Below are 23,117 nucleotides of genomic sequence, written 5' to 3'. Positions count from 1 at the left end.
GTGCCAAATTCGTGTACATGCATGAAAACTTACACTTTCGCGCACTCCCAAACACATTTTTGTTTCGGTTTATGGCATTCTGTAGCCAGAGGATTTGTATACACTGGTGTGAAAACCGTTTGCGCGCGCAACATCCGGTTCGGGAGTTATGGCTGTTAAAAAATTCCAAAAAGTTTAAGTGCATTCAGGTGTACCAAAAGTCTCATTATAGACCGATCTCCCTCAAATTTTGCATGTAAATGCATATAACCACGAAGAATTTTTTTACACCGATCCACTGTTCTAGCATGTTTTTCAAATTTTAAAATGAATTTCAAAAATTTTAAAATTCATTTTAAAATTTGAAAAAAATCATGGAAGCCTGGATCGGTGTAGAAACGATCTTCATGGACATGCGCATTTACGTGCAAAATTTGAGAGAGATCGGTCTATAATGAGACTATTGGTACACCTGAACGCATTTAAACTTTTTGGAATTTTGCAGCAGCCATAACTCCCGAACCGGATGTTGCGCCACAAACGGTTATCACGCCAGTGTTTACAATTCTTCTGGCTACAAAACGTCAACTGAAACAAAAATGCGTTTGGGAGTGCGAAGTGTAAGTTTTCGTGCATTTACACGAATTTGGCACCATGTACCGGCCCACTTCCCTTAAGTTCTTCGTAAAAACCGCGTTTACTCGAGCACGTGAGATGCTGTGCTCCGGTCTGTTAATGCACGCACGCAGCTGTTAAAGCAACTGCGAGGAAAATCTGTAGACAAGGAAACTTTAGGGTATATGGCTTCCTTCATAGTTGCATTTCTCCTCCCGCTTTTAGTGATGTAATAGTGAATTACGAGAAACTATAAAATAAAAAACTCGTACTATAAATAACTATGTATAACTCGTACTATAAAATTGAATGCATGTAAATCCATTAGTTGGTGAGTGATCCCTTAAAATTAAAAATTAGCTACATATACAATTTTGCGTGCAGAGTAAGTAAAAATAAAAAAGTGTGCAACCACAGTAAGAAACAGGAAATAAATAGGATTAAGAGTTTGCGCAGGTAAAGGTTAAATGAACTCAGCTAATTTTCATTTGAAAAACGATTTTTAGCAATTAAGTTGTATAACTGGTCGTACGTCGCACTGCCGTGCTGAGAATAATGTTCATAAAGAACCCGTATTGTTCTGCCGTGTTGAGAATTATGTACCCTCATAAAGATTTTACCGTTACAGTATGGCAACACTTACTTTGGCGACATTGCAACCGTTTTCGCCTTGATCCGTATTTTAAAACCATTTTTACCAAGTCTACGTCATGGTTGCCGGTATCGGCCTCCGATCAATGGCGCAAGTCACGCAACCATGCCGCTGTGCGAGTTCCGCAGCTGTTGAGCGCAGACTGGATCCGTAAACGTGATAATTCGTATCGATTTTTCATGGTGCCTTTATCGATGAACTGATGTTGGGGAACCGGTGATTGAATGATCTTGTAACACATAAACTACTTTTTTACTGCATATATGTTGCCCAATCTTACGTTCCTGCATTATCAAGTAATTTTTAGAAGGCTTTAGCCACCATAATATGTTACTGATACAGTATGGGAGCACTAACAGTCTAGTCCAAAGCTGCCTAGTATGGGCCAAACTACCTAGTTCAAATATGTTTGAAAACATCCGTGCCTGGTGTTACGGGGCGGTTGATCTGCGAGACGGCGACGGTTCCTTCCGCCAGGGCCTGGTTATTGCTGTAATCGCGGAGAATGACTACCTTGTTGATTTCAATTATTCTGGTCACGAGGCCGACTTTGTGTCGTTCGGTCGATGCTTCGGCAATGAATACAATCCCCCAGCCTGTAAAATGCTGTGGAGATTCTGTGATGAGGCTGCAAAAATTCAGCCTCGTCCTTTAATGGACGCCTAGCGAAATTGAATGGCAGATCGACAAATGTTATATTGCAAATGTTGAATACGGGAGGTTTTCTTATATTAAAAGCCGTTAAAAAGCATATTTTTCCCAGGTGGATTTCTGGACATTGGTGAGATATGCAGCCGGTGTAGTGTTCAGAACAGAAGCGTAATATTTACTGATTTTCAATCTAGGTTAAAGTGTTTCGAAGGATGGCCAACAGAGGTCCGCGTCTCGTCAGCTGCGCAGCCGGTTTGCCCGTCGCGAGCGCTGCGGCTCCGGCAATGTTTCCGTGGGCATTGACAAAAGGTTCACGCTCCACAACGTGAACCTTGTGCTAGTGTCTCCGGAAACCAAGTGGTTCCACGTGATATGTATGCCCAGCGTTCTGTCATTAAACAGTAAGTGCAAGTGCCCATCAGGCGGCGACAACTTGTTCTTTGTATCCAACAATATGTTAGGTTTTTTTGTGCTTGCATTAGTGCCAAAAATTGAGGTAACCGGAAGCGGTTTCATGCTGTATCAATGACGTTTTGCACGTAGCGCAAGAAGTCACGATTTCGAATATATGCCAGTGAAGATTCGCGGGAGAATCGGCGGGAAATACCGCGGCAAAAGTTGTTTCTCATCCGCTTTCCGCTCTTGTCATATGCCATATCTGTTTTGAATCTGGTACCGGCGCAAAACGTTTTATTTGGCAACGGTAGGCGCAACGCTTAAGACAACAGGAGATGCATTTCCTGGACTAACAGTTTAAAACTGATTCAGATTTAAATGTTAAAAAAAAACAGAGAAAGTTTTTAGATTTTGTGCGGTGCGCCGCTGCTCTAACCATGCACGCGACCGCTAAAAAGTCCCGACGGATCTATCGCGTCATTCACGGATCCTCGCACTGCGTGGAATGAAAGAATCCTATTTACCTTTCTACACCTTCAAGAAACCCTCGAGAATATGAACCGAAACAAGCTGCAGTGGAATAAAAAGCGATTCCATAACGGCCTATTGTGATGTCTCGATTTGTTTCGCTTTTGTTCATTGTGTTGTTAGCCTGACCGTGGTCTTGTTTTGTTAAAGTAATACTGTATGAAACACACCAGAAAAACTTTTGTGTGTTATTTCTTAAAATGTCAAATTTATGGACTGAGAGCTGATTGATATATTGATTTGGATTGACAAAATGAGCAAGGCGAGCCAATGCTTTTCTTGCACAGAATGGCTAGGAGCAGGAAAGCTTGATAACCATGACGCATCTTCTACGATTTTTACGATATTTTATTCTTGGGAATCTGCAATATGCAGCAAAGGTGACGAATCCCTAACGATGTCGCCGCAATATTCTACCCGCATGTAGTTTTGAACACAACTACACAGAAACACATAATTCGTATGCTACAGAATCCAAATAATACATTGTCAAACGTTATTACTTGTATGGAATGCACGATAATCATGGCCTTGATAGTTGTTAAAGAGTTTTATGAAATTTAGTCAAAAGTCATATTATAAACAACAGAATGTTGGTTGCAGTTAATCGATTATAATTTATCCCAGCTGAAAAGTAGTTAGTACGTATATGTATTAAATTACAGGGCTTTGCGCTTAATCCAGTTCATTGCGGAGTCATATGTGAACCTATTTCCGTCGCTCGCAGGCTGTTGACGTGGAAATGAAGATTCCGGCGGCGGTCGCAACAAAAACCCCGGAACACTCGCTCGGCGTGTTTGAAGCTCTTGGAAGCCTGGCGCAGTTCCGTTGGCATTATTGGCTCCCATTACCGTCTGGATTCCATTTAAGCTCGGTTTGTTAGCCTCCTCCACTGCGTTATCGACGGATTGTGTGGAATTTCCTGCAGATTTTGCATCGTTGCCGAAACGCACTTGGGCCGGGCTGGCTTGAGTGGTGGCTAGGATCAGCAGCAAAACCGAAGTGCCGTGGATTAATTTCCGCATGTTAAACAGGGAATGCACGCACTGTGGAAAAAATTGTACTGTAAAGTGTAAACAGTTTTGTGATATGTCGTCTGACTGACTCGATGCTTATATATATCTTCCTTACCTATACCGCCAATTAATTAATTATGCTTGGGGATGCAGACGCCGCTACATTCCTTGAACGAGCTGGTCATTTTGCACCATAAATAACACAGAATCACGCTTTTTTCGACTGCGCTGACAAGCTGTACCGATTACGAGGAAAAGCTGTCTCGGTTTCCATATAACATATTCCATATTCCGTACCATCATATTCGGTAAATACCATTTCGTTCAAACAGGTTTTACGCTGTAACTCTCAGATAAGCAAGCTTTTACATAACGAAGAAAACACTACGTGATTGACGTTTACGCTGAGAATTAACGACTGTATAGTTCAATGGGGCGTTATGTCGCATTATAAGTCAATCGACGAGGCTTCTCATATTGTCATTACCGGTAGTTGCACGGCCAAGACTTGCGAAATACTTGTCCAGGGTATATATATTCCGGGGACTTTAACTTCCGCAATTAGCTGTCAAAGCAAGAAATGGTAGGATGGCTAGATTTACCGGCATCGTTTAAATTACAAGGTAGTCACTGCGCAATCGCTTCAGATTATTATTCGTTTTCCGGTAACCGGATGTCATATCACGAACCTGCTTTCGATGAATATGCGCGCGGCTTATTGAGCCCCTTTATAAAACTTCCGCAATATATTGGTCAATAAATTAAACTTTCAGTACATTTGTATATCATACTCCATTATTCAATAAGATTTAAACAGTTTTTAGTTCATCCACAACAGAACTCGATTTCGTGGAGGTAGCGATTTTTACTTAAGCTTTCAAGTTATTTAGCGTCTTCGACTAGTACAATCACAAAAGCTAAAGGGTTTGTCTAATCTTGCCTCGATCTGCTAGTGCAGGAATTAACAAATACTTCGTATAGCTGGAAAGTTAGAAGAAACTCAAAGAATGCGATTGATGAGAAGCTATGCGAGAACAACGAAAACACTTCAAACAAGTGCATACACTGCCGCCATCAACGCAGCACTTTGTAGTTGGCATCAGTATCACGAATTTTTTCTTAACAGTTTATGAAAACTCCCATTTCGTTGATTAAGACCCCACAAGGGATTCTCGGCGCATAAAATTTTATTAGCAAATAATGGCTACTGTGTTTATCAATATGTAGTGATACGCGCTAGTACATGTATATCAGTTTTCTGTGCTTAATCTGGATTTGTGTTTGAAATTGCCAATGATCGTGAACGTGTCATTTCGGCCACCTAAGAATTCGAAAAAAATCAAAGAAACCTAAGAGAATTAAAAAGTATAAAACCTAAGAAGCCGAAGAAAAGCAAAGAGTACTAAGAAACCTCGGAAACCCATAGTCTAAGAAACCGAAGTACATGGTGCCCAAGTATCAGGTGGCCTAAATGGCAGGTGGCAGCCAACCCTATACGGGTGCTTTTCATACTTACATGGACTCACAGCTAACTGTAACTGACACAGACTTACGTGAACTTACGCAGACTTACGTTACTTACATGGACTTATAGCTAACAATTGCTTACACGTGCTTACGCGACCTTACACAGACTTTCGTTACTTACAATGAGTTGAGTATGTAATCTACTAATCTACTAATAACCCCTGCGGAAGCGCCCAGATACGCTTATTAACGGTGCCTTACGCGAATTTACATTACTTACACACCTCTCGATATATACCCCACAGTTTTTTCTGTAAACAAAACGTGGCATAAGTGGACGAAACACCGGCACTCCGCCCTACACGCAAAGTTGAGCCAATCTAAGTACTTGCAAAAACCTTCTAGCTGTTTTTGACAGTAGGTTATTGCACTGTACTGTGGGTTCTTACCTAGTTCTTGTAAAAAGCGTTAAGTGCGTACCATTGCCGGGCCAGTATACATATAAACGAACGAATAAACGGTGATTATTCAGTCTCGTCTAGCAGATATGTAGTGGGCTTGTATTGTTCAGTTAAACGTGTTAATTGTTATTAATGTGGCGTACGAGTATTGTTCTCCGTACTCTGTCACGCCCACTGTCCGCTTCTCGACGTCAGCTTGGCACTGGCCATGCATATATAGAGTCCATCGCTGCATGCGTAGCCTATATTCCTGTTTTGCCAACTAGCACGCACTAGTATTTTTTCTGTTTACCACCCGCCACACCCGACTTGTCACTTGCATCGGAACCATCATGACCGAAGATCGAATCGATTTTTGGATTTAAATAATTTTGTCTGGCGCCCGTTTTAAGGGAAGTGACCCGGTACATGGTACCACATTCATGTATATGCACGAAAACTCCCCAGCCCATTTTTGTGTTTTTTATGACATTCTGTGACCAGATGATTTGTATATCTGTGCACTGGCGTGAAACCGTTTGTGCGCGCAATATCCGGTTTGGATAGTAATGCATGTTCGAAATTTCCAAACAGTTTAAATGCGTTAAAGTGTACCAAAAGTCTCCTCATCAACCGATCTCTTTTTTAAATTTTGCAGTAATCGCACTTATGCATGAAGATCGTTTTTTTACACGGAAACACCATTCTCCCATTTTTCACACTTTAAAATGAAATTTGAATTTTTTTAAATTTACCTGAAAATTTGTAAAAATTGTAAAAACGATCGTCCTATTTACGTGCATTTATGTGCAAAATCGAAAAGGATCGATAAATAATGACACTTTTGGTACACCTGAATGCATTTAAACTTTTTGGAATTTCGAGCATGCAGCAAAGTGCAGTCGATCTCGAATGAACGGTCGTGTTTTACAAAACGCGACAATGGCAACGCCTGAAAATAGAAACGCGCATAGAAAAGGCGCTACATGCATTTTCGGTTTCTCAATGTCATGTGAGAAACATGATGTGATCAGCTTGTGATCATACCTTCACGATCTAAGTATGTAGGATTGTAGGTCTATGACCGACGCCTATGCGACCCGGAATACCCGCTAGGTATTCACGTTTACTTCCATCTGTCTGTACCTATATAAGCTCTGCACTGTTTTACCATCGGTATCGTATCTTCAGAATGATGATCTTCTGTATGCATGTTAGCATTGTACCATCCGCTTACAATCATCATGAACCATAGATAAAGATACAGCACTGAGCAGTGAGCACGGTCTGTTTCTCTTCTGTTACTAAAACCTTGTATTACTCTGTACACCAGCACGAGCTTTTACGTTCTGTTTTTAAACTGTTACATACTGTACTGTAACGACGACATGAATGTGATCGAAATAGTATAGTGATCGAAGTAGTGATTACTATGAGTACCGGTATATTAATTACCAAACGGAGTACAATAATTATTACTGTGTGTAACTACTCTAGAGTAGTAGTACTAACTGCTCATCTCCGGCTGTGCTGCTGCAACAAGATTCAACAAGGATGTTACGGTCTGTATAAACTTTTTTAATCTTTTTGTATGTTCATGTGATGGTGTTGTTTGATTACAGATAAATCTGTTTTGTTTTCATACACGCGCATAAAGGCTGCAGAAGGCTATAGAATCCAGAAAGACTGCATTTATGGCCTGAAAACTGACAAGTATCGAAAGGCTTGACAACTGGGATCGAAAACCGGAGTTGCGGTCTAGCAGAATGTTTAGTGCTAATTAAATTCTGGTTTAAAACTATAGTTCGACGGACAACGGGGAACAACACAACAAAATGCTGAGGAAATTTTCCCTGGAACCGACAGAGGCCGGGACGGAAAACTGATACCTGGGGCAAGCACCATATATCAGTTATTCGTCCTGGACTCTCGGTCGGTTGCGCATTTCTGGTAACGGCTGAAATATCCAATGGTTTGCTTGAAATACGACTCGTTAAGTATGAGAACACCGTAGAGAGCGAATTCGCAAGACGCCAGCTCGAGTACGCCTCGAGGATAATAAATGGTCACTTGCCTTTGTTTTGCGACAAAAATCCTCCTGACTAGCCGGTCTCAGTAGAAAATTTTCGGATACAGTTGCTGTGCCGTGAACGGTAGCACGTCAATTCGCCGACCTACAATTTGCTGACCGACCATTTGCTGACCGACATGTTGCCGACTTACACAACTCGCTGACCGATAACTTGTTGACCGACAATTTGCTTTTCGGCTAAGTTGTTGACCGACGTTTTGTTGAAACACTTTTGCTGACCGACAACTTGCTATCAAGTTCGGGACGTCAGTTTTTGAGTTTTCTTAACTTTTTGTTGTTTAGTCTTAGATTTCTTAGGTTTCTTAGGTTTCTTAGTTTTCTTAGGTTTCTTAGGTTTCTTGGGTTTCTCAAGTCAGCAAACTCTCGGCAGCAAGTTGTCGGTGTTCACAAAAAGTCGTTCAGCGAAATGTCGTTCAGCGATTTGTCGTTTCAACAAACTGTCGGGTCAACATTTCGTCGGCCAGCAGAAAGTCGCCAGCAAGTTGTCGGTCAGCAGGATAGTCGTCAGCGAGTTGTCGGTGTGCCGCTGTGAACCGGATATCGTAAACAAAAAGCAAAATTACAGGTAATGATGTTCGATCCTGTAACTGGATGCTGCAAACGTCGTTCAGCAATTTGCCGATCATCGAGTAGTCGTTTCAACAAATTGTCGGGTAAAAATTTTGTCGGTCAGCAAAAGGTTGTCCGCAAGTTGTCGATCTGCAAGATGGCGGTCAGTAAATTGTCGGTGTACCGTTGTTACCAATTTTCCGTCCGGTGATGGCTATAAAACAAGAGTTTAATTAATACTGTAATAAGAAACTATGTAATACATTACAATATCCTGTGCCATCTGTCAAGTCTTTCGAAATAAGTTTCGATACATTTACGACCTCAAATGCCGTCTCCTTGGACGCTGTAGCTTGGCCGCCTTAAATACGTCTGTATGATTAAATCAAAAAAGCAAAGAAATTATCAATAATCGAACAGCACATGAAATAAGAATTATAAGATAACCGTGATTTTGAACATACCGTTCGCTTAAACATGCGTGCTTAATCTCGCTGCAGCAGCCCTACCTGAGACGCGTAAACATGTACAGCATCGCTCTTCGCTTTACAGAAAGATATGTTTACACTTTCGTTGTATTCATGCCGTCGTTGCACTACGTAACAATTTAAGAATCGCTGTGGTAAGGATACAGAATCTGATGCTGGCAAACCTGGACAATGCATGGATTATATTTTTCTTGCGTATTTCTCTTTCAGGCTTTTCTGTTGTCGCGTTTTGTCGCTGTAACTTGAAGCGGAAATACGCGTCCATTCCTTTTGGATACCCGCACTTTGCGTAGTGGCTAACACTACTGAAGCCGCGCGCACAAGTTTCACCATTGGCTGCGATCGCTGTCGTCAAACTGTACGTGTGCGTTGGGAACAATCGCAGCCAGCTGTACCTGGCCGCATGCATGGAGGTATTTCGGAAATTAAGTTCCACAGGGCACACTTAAGGGAACTGGCCCGGTACATGGTACCAAATTCGGTACATTGATTTGCGCTTTTTGTGATCTATCACTGAGAGGCCTTTTAGCTCCATTCTGGCTGGAAAACCAGCAGTCTTCAGGCAACAGGTGAACGCTCCGCTGATGCCATCCTATTTTGGCAGTCTTCCGGCGGACCGCTTCCGACGGAATCCGTGCCCGTCAGAGCGTCAACCAAACCACCACATACGCACATTGGCAGTTCAGTACTGCCAGTACCTGTGCTGTGTCGCCATTCTCATAATTCTCTTCCAACCACGTCTGCATTAGAATAGCGAAACCGCACAGTACGGCCAACATGCTGGACTGTATCGCCCGTGTCACATATGTTGTTCTCCCTTCTCCGTCAGCCGCTGTAAAACAACGGTTTAAACTGCAATACAAAATTCTATTAGACCGTGTTAAGGTCTTCTGTGCCCGATGTCAGGTTGCCGATATTCCAGAGGCAAAGAATGCCGTCTCGCCGGATGCTATAACGTTGTTTCCGCGTATAAAATTGGAGCGAAAGACAAACAGGTTTATCATTAACTAAACAGCGCTATCACGAGAACATGCAAAATGATAACGGTGATTCTAAATTCTATACAAACCGTAACATACTGGTTGAATCTTGCTGCAGCAGCTCAACCCGAGATTACTGCATTACTTGAGCTGCTGCTGGGAAACGCCAGTACTCACCATTATTGCGTTACAGCCAATCCTGGAAAATACTGAACAATGCATTTTTACGAAATTTTCAGACGGACAGTGAGCGCCTGGAATGCGGTGGATGTGTTAGTGGACGAGAACGGACCACTGCAGCACGGCAGCGTCATCAACATCGTGGAAGACGGCGTCATTGTGGATTTCTACTGCGAGTCACAACGTTCCGTGCTGGTGGCGTTTGGTAAAACCTTCCTTGCTTCCTCCCGCGAAAAAGAGCTGAGCTGGTCGAGCGTGCATTTCCCTGAAGAGTGGCCCTGCATGGATCGTCGGCCGCCCGCGGGCGTCGCCCCACCGGACGTGCAAGTACTGCTGCGCGTATGCCCCACGGGTCCGTGGGCGTGGCATCCCGGCAAACTCCTTATGCACCAATTTGAGTGTGCCGATGAGTACGCCTTCGTCGAAGTCCAACTGGGCGCCGTAAAAGTTCGTGAACTGGTAAATACTGTTCAAGTGCGTTTTCCGCTGTCCGTACAAGAGATGCAGTATTGGATGCTGAAGCCCGGAGACTTTGTCGTTCGCTCCATTCCTCTGCCGGCAGGATACTGGCAGTGCATCACACCGTCGTTATCGGCAGCGTTTTCTCAGGAAACTGAAGAGCAGCTTGGTGCGCGCTGCATTTGTGTCCACAGCGAACGGATGGTGTATTTGCGGAGCTGCGGCCGGACCGCGATCTCGGACAGCTCTCTTGTAAGTCCGAATTTTTGACTTGGGGTAAACGAATCAGCAAGGCCAGGCTTTACCACAATGAATCCCAATAAATGTCTCGAATTGCACGTTAGTGAATGGTGAGTATCGTCGCAAGTCGCTAACTAACAGCGTCATTGGATCCTCCTTAGGAAAGTTAAATTTTTTCATGATGACAGGGTCATACAGATATAGTCATTGCATACGCTAAAAAATAGTCTGAAATTCCATGGCCACGAGCCACGAGGATCTGGCAAGCACATTTTGAAGTCAAAGAAAATGGCCTGGTACAAGCCGGTCCGGAGTTAGAGCATGGTGGAAAACAGCTAACGCATAATAAGCGCGATGTTAGCGCTTAGCACGATGGCCACTACACGTCTACACTACGTCTGCCACAATGCGTAAATGCGCTCCGCAGTTAGATTTTCCCTTACTGCACCGACTGTTTTCTGGCCACCTTCCGCCAGGCAATTACGATTATACTCATTAAAAAATATGGCGTGCAGCCATGCACCAAAGCACCAACCAGACAAAAGCATGTTACGTTTTCAAAAAGTGTGACGTGTCGTGGCGTAGTATGTTGTTTAGCGTAACCCACGAATTTACATTGTTCGCTGTTCTCTGTCGTGCTCTAACTCCGGACCGGCTTGTACTGTCATGGTGTCATAAATGGATACATACATAACACAACACAAGACAAGTTTATTTCCATAACGCGATAACAATATCAAGGTTCAGTTTCACTTATACATACATTAAAACTTTGGAAATCACTATAGGCACCCCTTACACCCTCGTTTATTATAGACACCCCTTCTCGCACCCCGTAATTTATAGACACCCTTGTCTGTTTATTAAATAGAAACACTCTGTCAGTGTATTTTATCGGCACCCTTTAATAGCATATTTCGGATACAGAATTCGAAAATGATTTGATGTACGTGCATCAGTCTCATACAGATACTCGCATACAGACAGAATCAGGCTTTCCATCCGATGATCGGGCGGTGAGGCTGATCTGCTAACTTGGATCTAATGAGGATGGCATCGTCGGCGGTTTAATTATTTTGATGTTTCGTTTCGCAGTCGTAATTTCGGATGCCGGTTTTCTGCCGATTCTTTTCGGAAACCGGGTGGCCTCCTCTTTGTCCAGCGCTTCTGCTAACCATTTTCGGTGCGGTTCGGCTTTTGTAAAAAGCGTACATTTTGGTGTCAGGCCCGTGATGAGCCACACTGATTCGACCCAGCATTCTGAAGTTGAACAAGAGGGAACATAACATCGACGTCGGTCTGCCTCTCCATACTTTTGCGATCATAGTTACCGTATCTAGGTTCTAACACTACAATTACATTATAATATGCTAAAGTTTCATAGGGGTGCCTATAAAAAACAGGGTGCACGAAAGAATTAACAGTGTCACCCTAAAACTTTTGCTATCGCGCATCCCGAATCACTTTTTTGTAATACGTTATGTCATTCCGAAGCTAAATGCTTTGTACATATACATTGTTCTGAGAACCGTTTGCGCGCGCAACATCCGGTTGCCGAGATATAGCCACTAAAATGGGCGAAAAGTTTAAATGCATTGTTGTGTACCAAAAGTCTGGTTACTACGCGACCTTCTTGAAACTTTATTTTAAAAGACACATGGCCATGAAGTCGAAAATAAAAGAATATCAAATGATTCAAATCCAAAGCATTTTTTCCGATTTTAAATGAATGTCAAAACTTTTAAAATTCATTTTAAAGTTATTGGGAAGTACTTCAAACCTGAAATTGGTTCACTTTCGGTAAGGCAGGGTGCCGGTGTTTCGCTACAAAAATTGCCAGAAATTCCATTAAAAATACTATATGTGGTAAAAATAATGCCAATCTTTTTGCAGCTAGAAAAATAGTAATCCCAGTTATCTTGCAGGTAAGCTCATGTACACATGTGCCGATCATCCATGTGGTAGGCTTCTCATTTGGAAAAAGCGAAAACTTATGCGAATAACGCTCGGTACGTTTCATGTGGGCGGGAATACCATTACTACTGGGGTTCACCAAAATCTACTTTATCTGGGCCACTCAAAACCAAACGAGTAAAGGTGTCGGCCGCGGGGATTCCGATACCGCGGTTGTTGCTGGTCGAGATCTTCCAGTCACTGGACACCATCGAGCGTCTACGGTGTCGCCGCATGCTACGCGTGGGAAGCCATTTTGACATCAGCTGCAGTGGGTAGCGAGATGCGTGTGTCATTCACCCTGATGAATATCAAGCAGGACTGGTCCAACCTGCGGTTGAATTACTACGCCATCTACAGCTGCATCCTCAAACACCTCACTCCGGCCACACGCACCATCTGCTTCCTGGATTACGATAGCCAGTGGTTGAACACCCGCGACTGGGCAACCGGGGTTATGAGCTGCGGGCAGGATGTGCTGGACGGAATTCTGCTGGCGCCGCATCAACACGCGACGCGCCAATTTCAGTCTGGCGACGTCTTTGGAACAAATGGCGCAAAACTATCGCGCCTTGGCGTCCTGCTGCAACAAAATCATTTTTAAAGATGTGACACTGGAAGGCGGGTTCGGGGAGTTGCATGTGCCGTATGGTGTTGTGCTAACGAATGCGTGCAGCCCCGCGCAACTGTGGGATTTGTTTGAAGGGTATTTGGATGATGCGGCGGACGTGACCGCCCTGGCGGCGTGGATGGCGGATGGCAAGCGGTACGAGCCGGATGAGGTCGAAGGATTCGCCAAGGTAATGTAACAACTCTCCTTTATCTTTGCTTCCTTTTATCAGCGGCTCAAGCTGCTTCTAGCCTTCTACTGAACGACTGATCTGCGTAGATTCTGCAAACCTACCAAAGCGCTGATCCACGCCCAACGGCTCGCTTTCAGAAATGCCAGTGGACGGTAGAGGAGCTGAAGGGTTTGGATGTGCGCACACTGAACCGTTTCACGTTGGCCGTGTTGCACAAAGAAATCCACAACGCTTCCACTCAAAGAAATACAGCAGTACTTCAAGAATATGCTTTCTGGCTGCCGGCAAGAAGCTTGACGATGTAACAAACGTAAAAGGATAATAACGAATTTCGGTGAACTGTGGCAGTAAATTACCAATAACAGTTGCACTAGCCATCTCATAGACGCACGTGTACTGTATTTACACGATATTAAGGGACAGAGAAATCCCCTGGACCGCCCGCACTAGGCGTCGGCTCCATTGATGTCAAAGGAACCGACAGCTAGCGCGGGCGGTCCTGGGGATTTCTCTGTCCCTTAAAATCGTGTAAATACCTCTCTGCCGATTGTCGAAGATGTCTGCTTTCTCATCATATGCATGTTTATTCATCGCAACGATTTCTCAGTAACGGCTATTCTTTCTGGCTAATAACTCTCGTAATAATATTATTTATCATTGAATCTTTCCATCGGTCGTACATACCTTTTTTGCCAAGCTGGTTTTGGTAGTCGCTGATCTACCGTAGGCGTCCTGGTGTGCATCTGGAGACATTTAAATACGAAACTAGGAATACCAGTTCCCGGCATATTGTGCGCTCAGAGCGGCCGGGGCCATAGTGCATGGTCTGCCTTTGTGGTACATGCACCGCTGCACCTATCAGGAAAATGCACCCAATTGTGCATTGGCAGAATAGGGGTTGCTCTTCGAGATGAAGGCAAAAATAAAGCAAAGTGGTCCTTTTGGTTGCCGTGTTCGGGCAACTTACGAATAAGTAAGTAACAGTTTTGCACACGTTTTGCGCTCAACGGTTTTTGCATCACGGACGGTGTAGTTCTGGACCACGGACAGCAAGTCAAACTCAAGTACGGGCATTGTAGCACTTTAAGTCAGTGTTGTTATGGTAGAGTTGAGAGCGTTGTGTCCAACCTGACAACTGCAGCAGCAGTGTCTTCATGATGTAACGACACAATGAACAGCGCATAACAACGCTTGATTTTATGTACGCAACACTGGATGCACAGGCGTAGAGCACACAATAAATAAGCTCCATTGCGTTGCGGTGTCGTTAGCGAGCAGTAACGTTGTGACGCAGTGGCTAAATGGCTCAACTCGAGCTCCCAATTTTTCAATGTCCTGCTTATAGCGATCTAAAATTGTGAGATTAAGCGATCTAAAATTGTGAGATGTATGTATAAACGTTGCTCACGTACTTAACAGAAATTCGTTTCTTGAGGGGATCACTAGCAGTAGAAAGCGGGTTTGGAAAAACGGGAATGGTTTGAAAACGGTGAGCAAATATTTTAAGTTTTCACGACTTTGACCAAACGCAAGAGGATTTAACGGCACAATGGTGGGATGCGATCCACTCTGGCCTGTTCTGGTCCGAGCTATTCATCGAACAAAGAAACAACTTTGAAACCAAAAGCTGAATGAGAAAGTTTCTTTCTTTAGTATGTCGTAATTAATGCTGTTTTTTTTACAAACTTGTGACGCGACTGGCTTGAGCTAATAAAAAATAACTAATTAAAAAAATATGTACTGCAATATATAATATACATTATTTAGTGTGTTTTCGCCTAGAAAGCTTATACCGGTACACCGAAACTCCAATGTTTCACTATGCAATGTACTCCATATATCTGTAACTGCCAAAAACACTTTTCAAAAAGCGTTTTTAGTTGAGACATTTTGCACTTTTCTACTGGCATGTTTCGGTATATCAGCTTTCTGGAAGAACATACGCACAACAATGTACTGTATCGTCGGCTCAAGACGGCACCATTTTTTACAGTGCTGCAAATCTATGCTATATAGCCCCATGCGCCGTGCAAGTATGCACTGAACTGCTTGCACAGTTTCAGACAATCTATCGGGGCGGTTGAAAGCGACTGCCGTAAAAAAAACGACAGACCGTATAAAACGGCCATTTTCATTTTCGGGTGAGTTAGTTGCAATCCTGTTTCTTTTCGCTGGAAATTTTTTTCAACTAGATATGAGACATTTGCGAAACAGTATACGTTCAAATTTATAGAAGCACTGTGCTTAGTTTGTGAAAGTCAGGTCCTTCTAATTGCAACTGCTGAGCCACATTGCAGAATCTGAGCCACATATTTCAGAGACGACACTTCGGTAATAGATTTCGTGAGTTTTCATGATTTTTGTCAAACGCGACACCTGATATTTTCTAGGACTGTCTCAGATCGACCCAGTTCCCCCTTGACAAAGGAGGGACGCCCCAAAATTTCGGGTGTTGTACGGGCGACCGCTCATGGTCGTCGATCTTCGGGGGAAGAATCTTCGGAGAATTTCAAAATTCGGCCTTGGCCGTTTCGTTCGGGATTTTTTGACAAATCCAAAGGTTTATTCAAAAAAATTATCGGATGAAAACTGTAGGAGCAGTTCTCTTTTGAAAATTTAACGGGGAAAATTTATCATCAGTCGCTATAAACCCCCCGGGTTTATTGTCTGACATTGTGAATGCAGTTCAGTGCCCACTTGCACGGCGCATGGGGCTGTATAGCATAGATTTGCAGCACTGTAAAAAATGGTGCCATCTTGAGCCGACGATACAGTATACTGCATCATAAACAAAGAAACCTTCTCATTCAACTTTTGATTTCAAAGTTTTTCTTTGTTTGATGAATAGCGACCAGAGAGGATCTCGTTGCACCATTGTGTAGCTACACCTTCGCCTTCAGTCAGAGTTGTGAAAACACATATCTGGCCATCCTTGTCAAACCATTCCCGTTTTTCCTACACCCTCTTTCTACGGCTTGTGGTATCCTTAAAGGGACACCTTCCTATATTCGTGCAGGCTTTAAATCCACCAACCTAGCGCAGTCGGCAGAGGGAGAAACGTCGAACATGCGCTTTCTTGGAAGACACGGTGGGCTACCTGATTTATTCGTTGGCGGTCGAAACAATTGACTGGTTCGGCGCCTCGTTCGAAGTAGCGGTCCGATTTGCCGACACAGATTTTCGGTGTCATGACGGAACCGCGGAACCTTAGTCATTTGGTTTTTGAAAAGTACGCGTTGGGCTAGGAAATACTGCCGATGTCTTAGGCTTTCAAGCATGACGCACGTGAAGTAAAAAATCTCAAATTAAAAACTTTTTTTTCAATACTCAATGCTGAATAATTTTTAACTAATTTGCATCGTGAATAAACTTTGTGCTGTCTTCAAGGCTACGGCCAAATAAAAAGTTTCATGCCAGCATTGTGTTGCAGATTCGAACACGTATGACGCTGACTTATGATTACACGAGCGTGAATTTGCCTCACAATTTTTCCAAGGCAGTACAGTTAAATAATAATCACGATCACGATGGAACAATCACGATAAGAACGATTATCGTGATTGTTCCATATCGATGCAAAAAATAAGAACTTCCTTCTTAAGAAGTCTATACCTAAACCCATTCCAAACAGTCCGCTTAAAGAATCCTCGGTCACCGCAATTTATCGAAAAGACCAGTAAAAATTCTTCCGCGATTGAAAACGATTACGGCGTTGCAGCAAGCGCAAAATTACTTGAAACGTTTACGATATAAAGTCAAATTCTGGTATCGTTTACGGGTTTCGCGTGCGCCATCGCATTGAATTCAATTTATTCCGATAGGAAGGTCAGCTGACACTTGGAGTTGCACTTTCAGTAAGAAGTCTCGCGGACTGAAATAACCATTCGCCGGATCTAGTAAATCCTCCAAATCGAATTTGGCTGAACAGCGTTTAATTAAGGCTTTCCAATGCAGTCACTGCACCTCAATAAAGATGTACCGCGAGCATCCAATGCCACATGGATTCCCATCAAATAAATGGGATATCTCTGTAAAATTCACAAAACATAAAGCAGAATAACCGTACCGTACCAGAATAACCGCATAATTATGTATGTACGTCTGTTAATTGGTTATTGGGGCAGTTTCCGTTTTCCATGGCATCAGGTGAAGGTCGGCATGAACGTGGCACATCCACGGACCGGATCCCGCATATCCAGAACAGAGAAGGAAAAAACCCAGTACCCGATTCATCGCCAAGTACTGGCACGAAACGTTATATATATTCGGCAACGGGAGGTGCCACGTGTATGTTATGTTTATGTTATGTTTATGTGTCGATTTGATTCGCTGCTGCTCAATGTATTGTTGGCCTGAGTGTGGTCTTTTTTTGTTAAAGTAATACTGTAACAAACAAACCAGAAAAACGTTTGATGTTACAGTTAACTCTGCAAGATTGAACAGCTGCGAAAATTGAACAACTGCGAATATTGAACGCCCGGATAGGAACCGGGCGTCTCGTATACTGCGAAAGATACTGCGAATATTGAACAGTGGCTTACATTGAACGCTTATGTGGGAACCGTAGGTATTCAAATCACAAAGGTTTTACTGTATTTTCAAGATGTAAAATTTTTGGTCTGGGAGTTCGTTCTTTTATTATGAGGGCTACATGTCTTGACTGGACCGTATCCCGTTGTATACCACAAGAAATATACAAATATAAATAAAAAAAATGCAAAAAAAAATATTTGTATACAAATTCCGGGTAAGCGCGAGGTTTTCGGGTCAGTTTGAATACAAAACTACAGCATATTCCCGTGCGGATGGCTAAAATCAGATTTACGCTTTACGAACATGGGGACTGCCGACGGCAGAAATTAACTTCAGTGAGACCATAAACGAACCGGAAGTTGGAAAAAGTGCACAACAGCGGTAACGAACGGAAAGGCAATGTTAAAAGACAGCGAATCATTGTTGATAAAGGAATCAAACTGGCGATCGAATGTATGCCATCTATGTCAGGAAATGCAAAAGCAGCGGTATTATCACTATTATTATGTATAACTAGCAGACCCCGCGCAAACTGCGCTAATGTAGCAGAATTTATTGTTACAGTATCATCGTATTGAAACAGCCACAAAACCACCGACTACTGCCTTCTAACAGTTTTTTCAGTACTAACTACTAACAGCAGCTTAACAGTCTTCGTTTACAAAACTTCTGAAAACACTACATTGCGCGTATAAGTTCCAGATCTGCCGGGAATTTGTCCTGGAACAACTTTAACTCTAATAGCAGAAAAGCAAGAAACCCTAGAAAATGCCACGTAAAGCTGTCCGTGAGAAAATACCGGCTCTGGTAAATACAGACCAAGACGTTTCAGTGTCTGTCCCTGCGATTTGTTAATCGTCATGGCAAAGACAACGCGAATAGGAAACTGTTTCCGCTTAATACTGAACGGCATTGTAGCATCGGACGTTGTTAAGACAATGCGAGGTAAAAGGACGCGCTGTCCTAAACATTCTCCTGTCAGTACTTCCACGTCCAGGTGATTTTCATGTACAAAACGAACAACCATTCTCGTTCCGTTAACCAATCCCGATTTCCCATTAAAGTTCCGCATTAACATAACCACCGTGCCCGGCTTAAGAAAAAGTTCATGAGGTGGCAATCCAGCAGGCGTTAAGCTGTGAATGTATTCAATGGGATAATCTGCAAAATCGCCGTCATTTTCAGCTTCCACTGAGTCAACCCTAAAGTACGATCGGCCGTTTCCAGGCAGTAAGTGCTTCACAACGTAGTCATTGATCTCCGCGCAGTGGTCGTTTTTTGGGGCCAAAATGGCGGTATCAGCCAAGACTTTAACATTCGAAGGGTCAATTGTCTGCCCGTAAACTTCTTTCACTAAATCAGCTGCTGAGCCTTCAAACACACAGTCGCTCGGAACTTCAATTAAGTCTCCCGTTAATTCTGGAACAGTTTGTAGTTTGCCATCTCCTGAGAAAGCGACCAAATGTACTGTAATTTTGTTAGCATGATCACCTGTCAGTTTTCAATCTAAGGTACAAATGACTGATAGTAATTTACTACTTACCCAACTCAAGAAGCCACTTTGCTGAATACCTGCTGTTCTGGCCCGGTTCGCATATTAGTTGTCAGTCGTCTGACAGTGATGAAAGGCCAAAGAGAACTTCTCTTGATACTTTCTTCTACAATTTTCGTTCGCGATCCGTGCCGTACCACGGGGAGCACTTGCCGAAAATCCCCTCCAAAAACAATAGTTTTGCCCCCAAATGGCTGATCATTTCTCGTTAGGTCACGAAGAAGCCGATCAAGTGTCGAAAGAGCATTTTTAGGTGCCATGGGTGCTTCGTCCCATATTATCAAAGCAGCATCGGTCAGTCGGCATGCCTCCTGAGAGGCGGGTTTGATGCTGGAAACCGAAGTCTCATCCAGATTCAACGGAAACTTAAATGCCGAGTGACAGGTACGTCCGCCTTTAAGAAGCGTTGCTGCTATTCCCGTCCAGGCTACCGCAATAACTTGTTTCCCACGTCCTCGCAACGTGTGCGCAAGGTATCGGTACACATAAGTTTTACCCGTACCACCAGGCCCATCCAGGAACCATTGTCTAGCGCCCGCCCCCGTATCTATAGCGTAAAGCACTTCACATACAAAGGCGCGCTGTTCCGGATTCAAAGTTGTTTCCAATTGCAGTGCTTCCGCTGTTTCTTCCTCCAGGTTATATTGGGCAGTTGGAGTGTCTGTCGGGCACGTAGGCTGTGGTAATCCTAGCTGCTTACAGCTCAGTCCGTGTTGCGTCAGAACGCACTCGATATCCCACAGCGCCCTGTTGGTACTCTCTTGCTCCGGATGTGTACGGCGATAGTCTTCTGTTAAACTATCTTTGTGCAGATCAAATAGGGCGGCAGGATCACCAGGTACACAAAATGCGCAAATGTATGCAAACATATCACGAAGTGCCCTCGGCATGCTAGACAGACTGGCTTCTGCTAAGCTTGCATTCCATTCTGAATCGTCGTCCAACAACCGCAGCGCTTTTGCGGCTTCGTGAAAGCTGGCACACTGAATTCCGTTAACGGTTCGTAGGGATTCAAAAGAAGTAGCTCCTAAGGGCATCATGTTTTCATTAATTTGGAAAAATAGTTTTGCATAACTGTACACAAAATTTTATGTACCGTTCATAATAGAAAGCCTAACCATTCAAGTGAAACCATTTACAGCGGTTATTTGCTGACCTTTTTTATGAAGTAGGAGCAACCGTAGAAAAAATCTCTCCCGATCCGAAGGCGACAAGGCGTACATCCGTCCGATTACTGATTCTCCTCCTCGCTTGCGTTTCTGCCACTTCTTCGCGCTCTTGAGCCAAACAAAATGCTCCGGTATATCCGTATAATAAAACTCCCTTGCGGATGGATCTTCAATGTTGAGTTGAAAATAAGCTGTAAGCTTGGTGTGTGAGATCGCCGCTATCGCCGCTGCGGTCACCTCATTTCCTTCTTCAAACATCATATTCTGCATGTCCGGTAAGTGTACCGCTAATCGCTCAATCGTGTGAGACTGCCGGTGCATTTCATTTTCATTCAGTCGCCACATACTTTCTGGAGCGCTGACGTAGCGGGCATTTAAAAATGTATCGATTTCGTTCCAGTTAAGCGTATCGGTGTTGCCACTCTGGTAACGCTGGGTGATCTGGACGTTGGCACAGTCGTAACCTTTGTATACGTACTTGAATAAGTACTTTACCGATTTAACCGTGGTGCATACTTCAACATTGATGTGAGCGTCAAACTTGTTGGACAGCCATTTGTTGTACGGCACAATCCACTGGTTACTGACTGGAACGTTGTTGATGACTATATTTCTGCCATCGTCTCTTCGCTGGTAAACAGGGTAGCCGCTCTTGTTTTCCTTCGTAACAGAAGAGAAATCTTTAGGGAATCCTTTTGTGCATCTGCCATTCTGCATGCAAGGTGATTGGGGATTGATCGTCCCACATGGCCCATGCACCATTGTCGAACGCACAGTTGCAAACAAACGGGGGAATGCTTCAGATTCAGGAAATTCAGCGCAAACTATTCTGTCGATGTCGGAAATTTCACGAATTTTAGATTCGGCCGCTAAAATTAACAGGATGTGCGCATGTGGTAGGCCCCGCTTTTGAAATTCAATTACTGTACATAAACGTAAGCAGTGACAATTCCAAATACGGATTTTTTAAAAGGTCGTTCATGAGTTCGTCCAGTTTCAACTTGAAAACCCTGCAAACGGTAAGCCTGTTGTATACTGTATGCGCTTGGCTGCTTGATATTACCGAACTCCAATACTATATACTGTACGTCTTAATTATTTACATTTATAGCACAAATAATTTAGTATTTACCGAAGTCAATGGTCGCGTCCAATCACTCGCCCGGGTTACATTTCGGCCGCACAGAATCACTTCGGTCAATGCTCATTTTTGGTTTTGTTATGCTTTCGTTTGTTTCTCAAGTTTCATGGCTATTTTGAGCGTGTTCCCCTTTTTCATGTCTTTTTTGTAGATACAGTGTCTTCATTCTAGCATCTGACCATTAAAGGTTTGAGGTTTGCATTTATTTAAATTCTTTAGCTTGTAGAATGACAGTAATGTGTGTAATCGTAAAAATGTGCGTAAGCCGAAGTGAGCGTCGGCGGAAATGTTGTGCGACCAAAATGAAAACGGCTGAAGCGATTGGTTGCCGTCGCTGACAGAAACTGTGTAAATCACTATTAGGATTTTCAATTTCAAGCCGGCAAGCTAACTGTAGACATCGGCTGACATTTCTAACATACTGTCTGTACATTGGGTCTACCATGTCTACCAACCCCCACGCAGATTACTACCGGACTATGCGGTTGTCTAAAGGTGTGTACGGGCTGAGCATCCAGCAGGGTTCATAAAAGACTGACTTTATACAGTTGCCGACACCTATAGACAGTGTGCATACATCTTCAAAACGTTTCTTCTTACCGTGCAATCAGGTCTGGGCGAAATTCTGCCTTTTCGTTGTTGCGAAGGTTAACCGTGATTTCCGGCCATCTGGGATTGCACGTGAAAGTAATGAAAAGGTCCGGCTTTCCGTAACGTCGCACTATAGACATAGCGTCCTGGTAATTCTGCTGCATATTTCGTGGACTTCCGATAAATGATGATGGTAAAATGACAATCTTTCCCGCAGCAACATCATTATCAGCGGCAACAGTGTTTACATGGTCCAACAGACCGGCATACGATTCGGCACGCAAATGCTTCTGGTTCTGACGTATGAACTGCAAGCGGTTGGCTTCCACTCTAACATAAACATCAACAATATACTGCCGAAATAGCTTCCCAGACGCGTGCAACACGCTGAATCCAGAACGTATAGCCAAACGATAAGAATAAAACTGTAATTGCGTTACACGCGTCCGCTGCGCTGTCCTGTGGAGCGGGTCGTGTACCAAGTCCGGATGCCAGCCAAACTCTCCACGGGGAAATAGTAAAGGATACACCATAGGGTCACAATGAGCGCTCAGTGGCGAAATCCGAGAGGGTCGTGCCTGTTTGCAGTATACCACAATATCCCGCTCAACAGGTGGTTCGCCGTCTGGAGAAACAAACACCG

At 43.6% G+C, this 23,117-nt stretch overlaps 1 protein-coding gene and 1 long non-coding RNA gene across 2 annotated transcripts; both read left to right on the top strand.

The window, feature by feature from the left end:
- The first annotated feature begins 2,131 nt into the window (after window positions 1-2,131).
- LOC129582501 (uncharacterized) lies at window positions 2,132-2,929 on the top strand. The gene is made up of 3 exons (XR_008689634.1): window positions 2,132-2,298; window positions 2,380-2,600; window positions 2,702-2,929. It is a non-coding gene; the product is annotated as an uncharacterized LOC129582501 (long non-coding RNA).
- Window positions 2,930-10,017: 7,088 nt separating this feature from the next.
- On the top strand, window positions 10,018-13,871 carry LOC129582348 (uncharacterized). The gene is made up of 3 exons (XM_055473860.1): window positions 10,018-10,744; window positions 12,698-13,485; window positions 13,575-13,871. Exons 1-2 carry the CDS (start codon window positions 10,070-10,072, stop codon window positions 12,962-12,964), a joined length of 942 nt encoding a protein of 313 aa, XP_055329835.1. The 5' UTR covers window positions 10,018-10,069; the 3' UTR covers window positions 12,965-13,485; window positions 13,575-13,871.
- The last annotated feature ends 9,246 nt before the right edge of the window (window positions 13,872-23,117 follow it).

The sequence above is a fragment of the Paramacrobiotus metropolitanus genome, unplaced genomic scaffold (assembly GCF_019649055.1).
Source record: "Paramacrobiotus metropolitanus isolate TYO unplaced genomic scaffold, Prichtersi_v1.0 Parri_scaffold0000007, whole genome shotgun sequence".
NCBI lineage: Eukaryota > Metazoa > Tardigrada > Eutardigrada > Parachela > Macrobiotidae > Paramacrobiotus > Paramacrobiotus metropolitanus.
This window is presented reverse-complemented; position numbering and strand designations above follow the sequence as displayed.

What these genes read in the sequence shown, in the direction of transcription:
- LOC129582348 (XM_055473860.1), top strand. Translation starts at nt 10,070, where the DNA reads ATGCATTTTTACGAAATTTTCAGACGGACAGTGAGCGCCTGGAATGCG. An exon ending in CGATCTCGGACAGCTCTCTT is followed by an intron (nt 10,745 to 12,697) that starts GTAAGTCCGAAT and finishes TCCATGTGGTAG; the next exon opens with GCTTCTCATTTGGAAAAAGC.